This window comes from Neltuma alba, unplaced genomic scaffold (assembly GCF_004799145.2).
Source record: "Neltuma alba isolate B1F8T4 unplaced genomic scaffold, ASM479914v2 tig00006376_pilon, whole genome shotgun sequence".
Classification (NCBI taxonomy): Eukaryota; Viridiplantae; Streptophyta; class Magnoliopsida; order Fabales; family Fabaceae; genus Neltuma; species Neltuma alba.
Window position 1 is genome coordinate 35,139 of NW_021634449.1, and position 14,281 is coordinate 49,419.

General features: G+C 34.4%; 1 protein-coding gene across 1 annotated transcript; it reads right to left on the reverse strand.

The window, feature by feature from the left end:
- Nucleotides 1-8,620: 8,620 nt before the first annotated feature.
- Nucleotides 8,621-13,602, reverse strand: LOC114750240 (VQ motif-containing protein 4-like). The gene is made up of 2 exons (XM_028938808.1): nucleotides 13,597-13,602; nucleotides 8,621-10,528 (listed from the first exon to the last, which is right to left on the reverse strand). The coding sequence occupies exon 2, from the start codon at nucleotides 10,359-10,361 to the stop codon at nucleotides 9,678-9,680; it is 684 nt and encodes a 227-aa protein (XP_028794641.1). The 5' UTR covers nucleotides 10,362-10,528; nucleotides 13,597-13,602; the 3' UTR covers nucleotides 8,621-9,677.
- Between the last annotated feature and the right edge of the window lie 679 nt (nucleotides 13,603-14,281).

Here is a 14,281-nt window from a genome sequence, read left to right on the forward strand (position 1 = left end):
TAATTTAGACATATATAAATGACAACAAAACCACATGAAATCAGTACGCGTATAAACCATTAAGAGGCTGCATATGCATGAAATATTAAGCTTATGGCTTTTCAGGCCTGAAATCTCGTCTAAGCTTGGCGGGTGGTGCTGTTTTTGGAGCAACTTGTCGTTGACATATCACAAGTTTACAATTTTCAGTTAACGTTACAAGCTAATCAGATTATACTACTTATTTAGGACGGGCGGCTTTGACTTTTGATCATTGATGAATGATGATAAGGTATTTAAAGTTGGTTTGAAGTTATCTTTGTTCTTCAAGAAACAAAAAAACTGGATTAGGAATTAAACTTGTTGAGGTAGTGGGTCAAGGATTATTGGTCAGACCAACCATATTAAAATAATATAATATAATTCACAAATAATAATCCCTAACAAAATATAAGAAGCTACAAAAGTAGTTTATATGTTTAATTGTACCAAATAAACATTAATAAAATGTATATTTTCATTATAAAAATTAAAATCATCACTAAGATCATTGGCATGGATTGATATATCAACAGCTGGATGAGGAAAAGCAAGAGCAACAACATCATCGTGTGAAGGTGGAGGATCAGTAATGTTCATATCTTCATCATTTATATAAGACAATAATTAATATTAATGATTATGCAAATAATTATATATTTGTATAAGAATAGAGTCTTAATTGTACTCTTTTGCTCCTTAATATAAGATCTATTTAACTAATTTGATTAGATTAAAGAAGTTAGGTAAGTTAGTTAATTATAAATATGACATGTTTTTTCAAAAATAATATAATCATCTTCCTTAATATCCCCCTCCCTCTTCTACTTGGTTATGGTTGAGGGAGTATCTATAGGGGTAATTGAGAAAAAATTGATAAATATGAGAGGTATGTCTTATATTTATGACCAAAATTAACCAATAATTAGATCCTATATCAAGGACTGGAGGAGTATATATAGACCATCATTATCCCTCTCAAGAGTTGAATTTGCAATGCCCTCATTGTTAAGAACACTTTCAATCGTAGCCATATTTCCATCATCAAACTCTGAAATGAGATCTTCTTCAGCCACCTAAAAATCTACCATATCAATGTTTTCATAGTCAATTAGATCATAACTTTTGCTCTTCTTCAATGTACTCCTTTAATGACAAATAAAATTTCAATTAAATAGAAATAAATTAAAATAGAAAAAAAATATTCACTATTTTCAAGATTACTTATGTTTCAATTGCAGATTATAGTTGGTGAAAACTAAATCATTCAGCCTTTTGTGTTCTAATCTTTTTTTTTTTGTATGAATTCTTTCAAATAAGTTCCAATTCCTCTCACAACCAGAAGAAGCAAAAGTTTGACTAGGAATATGCATTGCAACACACTGCAATTCTTGAACTGAACAACCATAATACTGTCCATTATTCATACTACATATGTCCATATTCATCTACATAATAAATATATTTAGTATCCAATATTATATAGAATTAGTGAATAACCATGAATATAATACTTACAAGGGTCTAGTTTTTGTACAGCTTTTTAACATGAGGGTCTACTAAAAGATTTTTTGCCCTCGCGATAAGTAGATGGAGGGGAGTACATTGAAGAAGGTTTTTTAAATTTTTTTTGATTAAAATAAAGGATGTCGTTTTGGGCTTTTTGGGATGCAAAAAAAAAAAAAAAAAAAGAATCAAACTGGGGGTTACCCAGTTTAATAGCGGTTTTCACCAGTTAAAGTGGTTTTCTACTGGTTCAATTAACCACTAGTCCACCAATTAAACCAGAACGGACTGCAGACCAATTCACCAGTTTTCTAGTTAAATTGGCTAGTTCGGTCTAGTTTTTTTCCCTAACTTGTGAAGTGTGTGGTCCTTGCTTCCAACTTGGTGACTTTTCAAACCTTCCCAATTAATTTCTCCGTTTGTCAAGAAGAGGGAGTTAGAAACCCTGTTCTGAAGAAACAGTATATATCACATTAATTATTGGACCGAAAAGTTTATAATTTTTTTAAAAAAACTATATAGAAATTATTTTAACAGAAATCTGGGATTATACTTTCAGTTCAAATTTACAAATTTTTTCTGGCAAAGGACTTTCTTTTGACTGAACTATAGTCCTCCTTCTCTCCTTTGCTAATTTCTACCGTACGTATTTGAACATAATCATATAATCCAAAAGTTACATATTTTAAAATTAGAGATGAAGTATAGTAATCAATATGCATAATATAAAACTATAGGAAGTCAAACTACTTGTGTAGCTCATTTTTTGATTGGGCGCAAAGCACAGGTCTACAATTGTCCGCAATTTAGTTTATACTACATATGTACGTTTTAGGCTAACTTAAGACTGGTTGACCAAAAATGCCCTTCATGAAAATATAGGAGTTTTTTAGTTGATAAAAAAAAATACAAAGTCTTCGGTGGAAACCAAAAACCAAAGTCAAACATACTATCTCCAATACTTAATATAAGACCTAATTGACTAATTTGAAGAGATTAAGGAGATTGATTTAGTTAGTTATTTGTAACAAATATGTGTTGTGTTTTCTAATTATGTGTATTAGTTAAATTACTCCTCCGGTCCTTAATATAAGACCCAATTGTTGAATTAGTTTTAATTCTAAATATAAGATAGTTTTGATTCTAAATATAAGAATCATTTCTTATATTTATCAATTTTCTCTAAATTACCCCTATGGATATTCTCAACTATAATCAAGTAAAAGAGGGAGAGAGGTATTAAGAAAGATGATTATAGTGTTTTAGGAAAAGTGTGTCACATTTCTTATAATTAACTAACTTACTTAACTTTCTTAATCTAATCAAATTAGTTAAATGGGTCTTATATTAAGAACCGAAAGAGTACTATTTAATAAAACTTTTAATATGTGTAACTACTATGAGGACTTTTAAAAAAATAGATAAATATAAAAGATAAAGTGAATTGAAGTATTATATTTAGAATTAAATTAAAAATCAAACTAACTCTTATATTAAAGGCCGAAGGTAGTAGCTTGTTTCAAGAGGGAGGAAAAAAACAAACCGTAGTGCAGAAATCATAAAACGCTTACAACAAATGAAAAAAAGTTCTTATAATTTACTCACATTTTCAATAAAAGGAAATTTATTTATACAATATGCTTATGTTGCCAAAAAAATTTAGCCAAAAAACCAGTTGCAAAGAAAATAAGGGAAAGAAAGGGGCTTAGTGGATTAAGCTTGATATGAATGATTTTTCAAATCTGCACGATGAGATTGCTGCTGATATTATTCATTGGATTAATTTATATAACACTTATGAAAATCAATCAAGATCAGTCTTCATTAAAAATCCAAAATTTCATTCTTGGGATGTTTGCTTCAGATTTGTCCTTAGAGTTCATAATGTTGTTCTCTACTATAAAAGGGATTTTGTTTATATTAGGGCTGCACAACAAAGTCTGAAACCCGGTCAACCCGGTCCGACCCGAGGAAGTCTGGTCCGACCCGGTCCAAAAAAAACAGCCCGATCAAGAGACAGGACCAATCGGGTCAGACCAACAAACCGGGTAAGACCGGGTTGAGGACTCATATTTCAGACCATGTGGTCTAGCCCGGTCCAGGTAACCTCCTTTTTTTTTTTTTTTTAAAACATCTATATGTCATGGACTCATGGGATATATTAAATATGAGCCGAGCCCAACCCAACGAGCATTGACCAGCTGACTTGCGTTGCGATTCTGCTCTGCGTTCTGCTGCCCATGCTTTTCCGGTTTTCCCTTAATCCCTTTCACTTTCAGTTCACGGCTTTCACTCTCACTCTCTCAGTATATGCCCTAAGTCGGCCTAACATTCTCTGCTTTTCCCTTTCACGACCTGAGAAAGCCGCTCTCTTCAACCAGTAGCTATTGGATTGGGGGTCAAGGAGAGGAGCGAACCAAGCTTGAAATGGGAATCGAGAGGCACGAGACGGAGACAGTTAGGTCGCCAAAGCAGTGGCGATGAAGGCTGACAAGCACAATTGACTGAAACTGGAGTCTCACGAGGGATTTGGGAACTTATCCGGCCGGCCCTATCTTCAAGTCAGTCGATTCGAAAGTAGGTTCAGCTTCACTTCGCGATCATCTCCTCATTTCCTCGGTAGTCGTCTGCTTTTCTGTTTTCCCTTTTGAGCGTTCGTGATTATCTCCTCACTTCCTGAGTTCGCTGCGCTCCTGCTTCAACTTCAGCTCCTCGGCTAGCTTCTTCTCCAAAGATTGATTAGCTTGTTGTCCTTGGAAGGCTCATTCAAGACTTTGAGTAGCTTCTTCTTCTTGACTCTTTGCTTTTTATTCTTGCTTTTAATTTCCTACGGTTTATTCTGTGCACAGCAATTGTTTCATTTTGCTTCGTTTTTATCAGAAATTGGTCATTCTTCATTGTTTGATCGCTGATGCTGTTTCGGTGTTTCTGTCTTCATGGGTTTTGATTAGCGTATTAAACTGTTGATCTTTTTATGGCTTGATTTTATTTAGCAATTAACCGTTGGTTTAAACTGTTGATCTTCAACTTCACTCTCAGTATATTAAACTGTTTCTGTCTTCATGAGTTCACTGGTTTAAACTGTTGATTAGCAATTGTCTTTTGTAGTGTCTGCCTGTCTGGTGTTGCTGATTTTATTTAGATTTATATGCAAATATATATGTGTGTGTGTGTGTGTGTGTCATGCATTCGTGATAACGAGAACTTGTGAATGGCTGAATGCTTCGTGAATGGCTGAACTTGTGTGTGTGTGTGTCATGCATTCGGTGTCAATTAGTGAATGGCTGAATGCTTCGTGATAACTTGTGAGGAGGGTCCTTTATTATTCATTATGGCTATGTCAACGAGAACTATAGTATATATTATGATTTGATTAATTAATGTATGATTTTTATTTTCATGTTAGAAATGGTTGATGAAACTTCAGCAGCTACTAGTCAACCCTCATCTGCACAAACACAATTAGTGGGCACTGGTGAAACTGAAATAGGCCCTCCTGCTGAATCAATTTCTCCCACTCCTCCTCCTTCTTCAGTAGCTGAACCTGTTTCTAACCTTGGACAAGATACTGCTGGAGAGAATGTGAGTAGAAAGAGAAAAGAGCCTGAGAAGAAATGCACAAAATCACAAGTTTGGGAGCATTTTGTAAAATTACCTTTGGAAGAAACAAATGGAGAAGTTAAGGCTGCTTGTAGATATTGTCATGCAATTTATGCTTGTGACCCAAATAAGCATGGCACAACATCCTTGAAAAGGCACTTTCCAAAATGTCTCAAGAACCCAAATAGGGCTGACACAATACCAAAGCAATCAATGTTGAACTATGTGACTCCAAGTGGGCAAGCAAGGAGTTTAGTCCCTCATGTTTTCAATCAAAAACGATGTAGAAGGGCGCTGGCTGAATTTGTTATTTGTGATGAGATGCCATTTCGGATTGTTGAGAAGCATGGGTTTAGAAACTTTGTGAAAGAGCTAGAACCAAGATTTCGAATCCCTTCAAGAACAACAGTTGCTAGAGATTGTTGGCAACTATACCTTGGAGAAATTAAGATATTGAAGGAAATATTGAAGAAGTCTACACACCGTGTTTGCTTAACGACTGATTGCTGGACATCTGCTCAAAACTTCAATTATTTGTGCTTGACTTGCCATTTCATTGATCCTGATTGGAAGTTGCATAAGAGAATATTGAATTTTTGCATGATTGAAAATCACAGGGGTGATACAGTTGGCAAGACAATTGAGAAATGCCTCTTGGAATGGGGAATAGAAAAGGTATTTACCATAACCATGGACAATGCATCAAGTAATGACTCCGCCTTGTCATATCTGAAAAAGCGGCTTAAGAATTGGAAGGGAATGATTTGTGGGGGTGATTACCTTCATCTTAGATGTTCTGCACATATACTTAATTTGGTGGTTAATGATGGCTTGAAGGAGTTGAAGAATAGCTTTGATTCAATTCGCAATGCAATTAAGTATGTTCGTTCTTCCCCAGCTCGTCTCCAAAAGTTCAAAAATATTGCTGAATTAGAGAAATTGGACACCACTAGCCTTGTTTGTCTTGATGTTAGTACTCGGTGGAATTCAACATATTTGATGTTGGAATCTGCTTTGAAATTTCAAAAGGCTTTTGAACGATTGGAAGATGAAGATGATGACTATGAGGCATATTTCACTAAAGGAGACATCTCTAGGCGTGAAGGCCCTCCTGAAGCTAATGATTGGAATAAGGCAAGAGTATTTCTCAAATTCTTGAAGGTGTTCTATGATATAACTTTGATGTTTTCAAGTTCACTAAATGTCACTTCTAACACTTGTTTCCACCAAATTGCCCTAATTCATGAGTTGTTGGAAGAGAACATTGTGAATGCTGATCCTTTGCTTTTGGAGATGTCCTTTAGCATGAGAAGTAAATATGAAAAATATTGGGGTCAAACAGAAAACATGAATCCTTTGCTCATTGTAGCTGTGATTTTAGATCCTCGGTATAAACTTGCTTATGTGTATCATATCTTTGAACAACTTTTTCATGATGGGGAAGTTTGCATGGCCATGAAAATTAAGACCAGAGATGTCTTGCACCGCATGTTTGATGAATATTCTGTTGGACAAACAAGCAATGGTTCTTCAAGCAATGCTGGTTCTTCAAGCAATGCTACTTCTTCTGTACTCCCAGGATCATCAACATCAGCAATGCTACAAAGCCAAGTGGGTAGAGATCCAGGTCGCAGATGGTTAGCTTCTCAAAAAGAAAAAAGCTCTTCTGACCCACAATCAGAATTGGATAGATATCTTTCATCTACTTCAGCTGATGATAGCCTTATTGATGATGATTTTGATATCTTAGCATGGTGGAGAGCTAATTCTGGCAAATATAAGATTCTTTCTAGAATGGCACGTGATGTCTTGGCTATTCCAGTGTCTACAGTGGCCTCTGAATCAGCCTTTAGCACTGGGGGACGTATAGTGGACTCTTATAGGAGTTCCCTATCCCCATCAATGACTGAAGCACTGATCTGTTCCCAGAATTGGCTACTCCCTGGGCAATCTCTCTCTGAATTTGCATCCATGCTTCAAGAGTTTGATAACTTTCAAGAGACAGACGGTGTGGTGAAGACCGGTATGTGTTGTAGTGCTATCGATTACTTATATTTTATATAACTATTTAAATAGATTTTATTTGTTTGTAATCATTTCATAATATGTGTTGTTGTATTGTAATGTCATTGACTATTAATGTTTTACATACTTTTCAGATCATTCCACTATTACTGATGTTGGGGAGGATGTTTGACTTTCAGCATTTCAGTTTCAGTTTCAGTTTCAGATATTTTGGACATATATGACTATAAAGTCTTTTGTTTGTTTGATGGTGCCATGGTGGTAGCTTGTTTTTTTGGCTATATGGCTGGATTTTTTTTGGTCAGTTCAATTGTGCAGGTTGATGATCTTTTTGATGGTTGATCTTTTGGATGGTTGATGTTTTGGATGGATGATCTCTTGGATGGTTGATTAAAATCACCATATAGTTGGTTCATCATAGTCAGTACTAACTGGTGGATGACTTACTGAATGAATTAGGGCTGCTGTATAGCTAACTCACTTGATCTTTTGTATATGCATTGAAGTTGAACCGTGGAACATTTTGACTATTATTGGCCAGCCAAGAGCAGACTTTGATATGTAGACTTTGATATGTAGCTTCAATGACTGATGATAATTTAAACTTTAAAGGAAAGTTTAGTATTAAAATGTGGTTATTTTATTTTGTTTGTTTGTTCTTTTATTTTTTTTTCTTTGAATGTTGTCAATATTAAAAATGATCTTATTTAGTTTGTGATGTATAGATCATGTAAGAATATCATCTTCTTGGGAAGAGTTGTGTTTATTTATTTTCTGATAAGTAAAAAGAATAGAAAGCTCTATCTATTCAATGGAAAAGTTCAATGTACGTTAGAATATTTGGATTCAAAGCTGTACAATATGCTGTAAAGATATCTTTTATATATGGGGAAAAAAAAAAGGGACACCAACCTGGACCAGTCCAGTAACCCGGCCGGACCAGTCCAACCCGGTCCTGGTCCCGGGCCTAACCGGACTGGACCAGACCGGAGACCAAAATGTCCAGCCCGCAGAATTTTCAGACCAGACTTCAGACTGATGGTCAACCCGGTCCAGTCCAGTCTTTGTGCACCCCTAATATTGATGTACTTGGGATCAATTTTCAAGTGGCTTTTTAATTTAATTTAAGGTGTTCTCAACCTCTTTTCCATCAAGAAAGAAGAAAAGGACTTGGTGGTTATTTTCCAATACACTAAACAGTTAGATGCAACCTACCTGTACCTATATGACAAAACAAAGCCTAAAATCCCCAAAAAAGTGCTCACATTTTCTCTGCTTTTCAAATTTTCATACGTTGTTTTTGTTTTTTAATCTTACTTTCTTTAACCACAGTGATTCTAATTTTAACCAAAGCCCCACTTTTTCTCTCTTCATTTTTAGCATTTCCTCCGTTTGTCAATGCTGCTTGACTCAACCATATGTGAAAGTGATATATAATAATTAATAACGAATTAATTAACAAGAGAAGAGATAAACATCAATAATGACTGCCCAAGTATCATAATCTTAAATTATGAACGATAATTACAATGGCCACTTCCCTATGGGGGATCCTGCAACTTTGTTCCGATTTTCAATTTTCATGCTATTCTAACTGCAATTTGAAATCACAGTGACTTTAAGCTAATCCTAAGCTCAAAATCCAAAAACCATAAGAAATTTTAAATGGGGATGGAGAAAAATCCAAGCTTTCCATTATTCCTTTTTTTTTTTTGGCCCTAATTATTGATCTTCTCTTTAAACTCAAATTTCTACATATCTATCCACATCTTTGAAACACGAGAGCAGGAGGAGAAAAAGAAAATGACAAAAAGAAAACTTCTGGTTCACTTGATCCGAGGGAGATTTTTTTAGAATTTGATACAGACAAATCTATCTGATCTGGCCTTTCTTCCAAAAATTCCAATAGGAGTCAAAATGAAAGATGAAGAAACAAAACAGATATCTTAGACTAAAGCTAGCTGCAGAAGAAAACTTCATCTTCCTCCTCTGTGGATCTCTGTCAACGTCTTCCTTATAGATACTGTTTTCCTTCATTAAAATGTGTCCCAAAAACATCCCATTTTCCCTATCCCAATCTTCATTTTTTTTCCTGGGATAGACATGACACAAACAATCTACGAGATGTTGTACTATGAGACATGACACCTATTACAGCAGGGAAAAAACATGCAGTATTCTAGTACAATTCGAAATGTCATCGAGCTTCATGGTTTGTTTCCTCTGTTTTCTGATATTTCGAAGACAAAAAACATGAAGAGTCATTTGTGTCAGGACTTACGAAGACAAAAAGGATCCCAAAAAGTGACTCGATGAAATTCATCTGATAGAGAGATTTTTTTTTTCCGTAAAAAAATGATATTTTGATGAAGAAGATACGAAAACCAGGGGAATCACGAAGAAGAAGAAGCAGAGAGCTGTGCCATTTCATGGAAGAAATAAACTAGAATTTCACCATCTGGTTTTGTACCTACAAGTCAGAAACCTCGCGAATTATTCTGTAAATGAGCAACAAAATCATCATAGCTTCACGGAGGAGACTCCGACTCGGAGACTCGGGGTGATGTCACCGGAAACAGAGGCAGAAGCCGGGGCTCGGAGTCCCTGGGAGTGTTCAAGGGCGAGGGGTGCAAATAAAACCCTTTCTCCGCGATCGCCCTCTCCTCCTCCCCTGACGACGACAGCGAGTTCGTCGTCGTCATCGTCAGGAGAGGCGACGACGACGACTTCTCAAAGGGGTCGGTCCTGTCGTCGTCGTTCAACGGCGTCACGGGACTGAGAGAGAGCGAAGGGAAATCAAGCAAACTGGGCGACAGAATCTCCGGCTTGCGAGGTGAAAGCCCAGAATTGGGAGGGAAATTGGTGGTGAAGGTGTTGATCATGAGACTGTTCTTAAGGTTGTTCCTCCTCTCGTAGAGCTTGAAACCCTGTTTCTTGGGCGGCGTCTTCACCGGCGGGATAGTGAAGCTCTTGGAAGAAGGAGGAGGCGGAGGAGGAGGAAGGGAATCGGAAAGTGGGGGTTTAGGGGAATCGGGGGAGCCGGTGAGCATTTGAACGACGTGCTTAAAGGAGGAAGTGTCAGCCTGGACGAAAGTGGTGGGGTAAGGGTGGGAATCAGATCTGGGGATGTTTCTGGAGGTGAGAGGTGGAGAGGTGGGAGAGAGAAGCGGAGAAGGATTCTGTGGGTCATGAGGTTTAGGGCTGATTTCCATTGATGGAAACCTAAACACAGAGAGAGAGAGAGAGAGAGAGTTGCAGAGAGGAAAAGGTGGAGTTCGGAGAAGAGATATGGAAAGTGGCAGAGCAAAGAGTGAAAGAGAAGGCTTGAGCGGAAACAAGAGAGTGTAGTGAAGAAGAAGGAAGGAAGGAGGGAGGGTTGCTTATTGGCCCCTATTTTGTTTCCTACTGCCTTTCTCTTTCTTTATACTCTTCTCTTCCCCACATTTCTTTTTTATTTTTTTACATTTGTGTTTTTTCGTTTTTGGATTAACCGTGGTTATATGCTATTCTGGTGGCATTTATAATTTTATATCACACTTTTAATATTTCATTAAAATTATGAAATTTTAATATTTGATCCATATGATAGAGGTTTATTAGACTTTAATAATGAGGAGTAATTTTGCAATGACCTGATGATTTTTTTAATATAAAATTAAGAATGTCTATTAATTTTAACTGTTTTTATCGATTTGTTTGGTTCAATTGAGAAATTTAGAATTATAAATAATATGTTGGGATTAATTATAAGAACACACAATATGCGGAACAATTTAACAATTAAACTATTAACGACTGATATAGGCTGACCAAGTCAACAACTTTGTTAGGAATGTATTTTTTTGGCTTATCATTTAATTTATTTAAAGTTTCCTATATTATGTCTTGCTAACTTTTTTAATCGGGGGCGTTTGGTGTGTGTTGCTGTATGGACTTCTCTTTTCAGCCATATTATAATTTGGCTGCTTTGTCATTATGATTCTTTTAATAAAAATATTAAAAATTAAATGAGAAAATTACACATATGTCATAAGTAAGGAAGTTAAATACAACTAGATCTCCTTGATCACAAGTCAAATTTTTATATTTATAAACCCTTAGGCTATTAATATTAAATAAGATTTTAAAAATGATTCATATTTAGTTTTTTTTATTTAAAATGTTTATGTAATTTTTTTAAAAATCAAGAGGGCATGAGGTAGGTTTGACTTGAGTACTTTGGTTGATGAGATTGGAGACGGCACATTCTCACGTTAACATTCCTATACTTGGTAAATCTATTTCTTTGTTTGTGCACTTTCTAGGGAGCGTGTCGTCCACGCATCAATTATATGACGACCCAACTCTCCCTCCAGATTACCCAGACGGGCAGGTTTCACAAAATGACAAACCCACTCCTTCAAAGAAAAGGACGCGGCTTCTCTCCTTTTCCCTTACCATCCGCTGCTGCCGTCCGCTACCCTCAAAGCCGCGGCGTTTTGAGTGACAAACGACAGAGTGAGTGCTTTTCTATTAAAAAAAAAAAATTCAGTACTCTAAAATATATTTTTAGTATTATTAAGTACCCTAAATAAATTCTCAATACCCTTACCGTTCTAAAATATTTTTCTAATAGTACTTAATATCTAACTCAGTATCCTAAAATATTTTTTAATAGATTCAGTATCCCAAATTTTTTTAGTAATACCCATCATGTCAAAGTATTTCTCTAACACTCAATATCATAAATTAATTTTTAATATATCCAACACCCAAAAATATTTTTAAATAACATTTAGTATCTTGAAGTAATTTGTCATATAATATTTTATGGTCACTAAAATTTAGCACAAGCTACTTGGTGCTACTAAAAAAATATCCCAGCATATTGGATGTGCATAGGTGTTATTGAAAAAAAATATTTTAGCCTTCTAAGTGGACCAAAAATTATTTTACAATACTAAGTGCTGTTAAGAAATATCTTAGAATGCTGGGTGTTAAATATTAGGTGCTACTAAAAAATTATTACCTTCGATTCTTAATATAAGACCCTGTTTGACTTTTATTTTGGTTCTAAATATAAGACCCCAATCTACTGTATTTCTCATATTTATTCAATTTTTTCCAAGATAGTCCTTCTAATAATTATAGTTTTAATCAATATACTTGATTAGTAAGGATATTTTAGGAAAGACAACACCTATTTAGGACAAATAACTAACCCAACTTACTTCTTTAATCTCCTCAAATTAGTCAATTGGCTCTTATAATTAGGACTGGAGGTAGTATTTTACCTTGTTGAGTGTATTAACAATTAATTTAGGATAGGAAATGACACTGAAAAAAATATTTTAAGCTATTAGATTTTTTTTTAAAATTAAAAAAAAGCCTTCACCCTCCCTTGCTTTCACTCAAAACGGCGCAGTATCAAAGGTAAAGGAGGGCAGCGGATGGTAAGAGAAAGGGAGAGAAGCTGCGTCGGAAAGGGAAAGAAAGGAAAAGGGGAAACCGGGAAAACGCCACCCAAGAGTTTGATAACTAAATTATACAGTTTCAAAAAAAATTAAAATTAATTAAAAATAATAAATATGTAAGAAATAACTTTTTTTCAAACATAATCTTATTTGTAAGGGGCAAATAAGAGAGAAAATATAAAAAAATGTAGCATAGCAACTTGTCAACTTTTTAATTAATGTAATATGTAAAATTAATTAGGGGCAAAAATGATAAATACGCGTTAGATGTTCAAACAACTATAAGTGAGCTCTTATAAAAAAGACCAAGGCAATTTGAAATTTCAGACTCTTATAAAAAGGACTGATGGAGTAAATTTTAATTATATTTTGTTATTCATTTTTTTGAGTTTTTTTCATCCTTTCTATTTTGTTATTCCTTTTTATTTTAAAAAATGCTCAGAAAAATTATGAACTAGCCCAAATTGTGCTAATTTAATTAATTAAGATAAATTTGGTCCTGAAAACAATCGAGGAAATGAATTTGAGAATGATATAATTTACAACTGGATCATTTGAATTTGAGAATTATACTTCAAAGAAAATGAATTATATTGAATTCTTTTTATATTTCACCCACTTTTCCTTAGTTTTATTATATTATTATTTTTACCTAATTAAATATAAAAGCTGAGTATTTTAGATCAAAGAAAAACAAGCAAGATCTTCTAACTTGTTACTCAGTAAGAACACATACACATGATATCAATAGGTTAATGTGTGCGCGCGCACAATTCACATTATTCATATAATTAATACAACTCATGCTTTAATTTTTCAAACATATATGAATATAAGAAGCAGGTCTAATAAATATTTCTCGAACGAACGAAAAATCAGTTTTACTAAATTATCAACAGCACACGTATTTTTATAACCGGATATATTTTTAATATTTTTCCTCCATAGTATAATGACTAATTGTTCCTGGAGCTCGGAGTGCAAAATGGCAAACCTATGCCACTTTTTTTTTGGAAAAAAAATATAGTGAATAAAAAGAAAGCACTCTTAACTCCACACATTAGCACTAATTGATATGTGTTTCATTAATTAAATCAAAAGGATAATCATAATTAATCAATTAATTTGTGTCTCATAATAGTGCAAATGAATCAGTCCGTTCCAAAAGACGAGAGTGCAGAAAATCATGCGCTTATCGGATTCAAAGTTGCATTCTCATTTTATATAGATGCAATTTCGTCTTCACTGTCCATTTGTCTAAGTATGACTTAGCTTTCACATTTCCTTCACAAACTTTTTAATAATATTTCAAAAAGTAATAAAGAAAAGGGAATCCATTTCAAAAAATATATTATCTTTCGGCAATTTTATATGTTAATAAAAAAAGTTATCCAAATGTAGTCGGAGCAAAAACTCTGGTGAACTGAGTGGGCAACAAAAAAAAAAGTTATCCATTGTATATAATTCAGTTTCATGTACATTTAGAGCTCCTCCGATGTTTGATGTAACACCTAATAATATATTAAAAATATTAGTTAAATTAATTAATATAATATGTTTTTTCATAAAACATTTTAAGCTAAGCATCTTTCTTAATTTTCTTCCTCTTTCTCCTACTTGATTATTGTTACGAAAATATTAATAAGGTTAATTTAAAAAAAATGATAAACATATAAAAT

Coding starts and splice junctions, on each gene's coding strand:
- LOC114750240 (XM_028938808.1), bottom strand. CDS start 10,361: ATGGAAATCAGCCCTAAACCTCATGACCCACAGAATCCTTCTCCGCTT.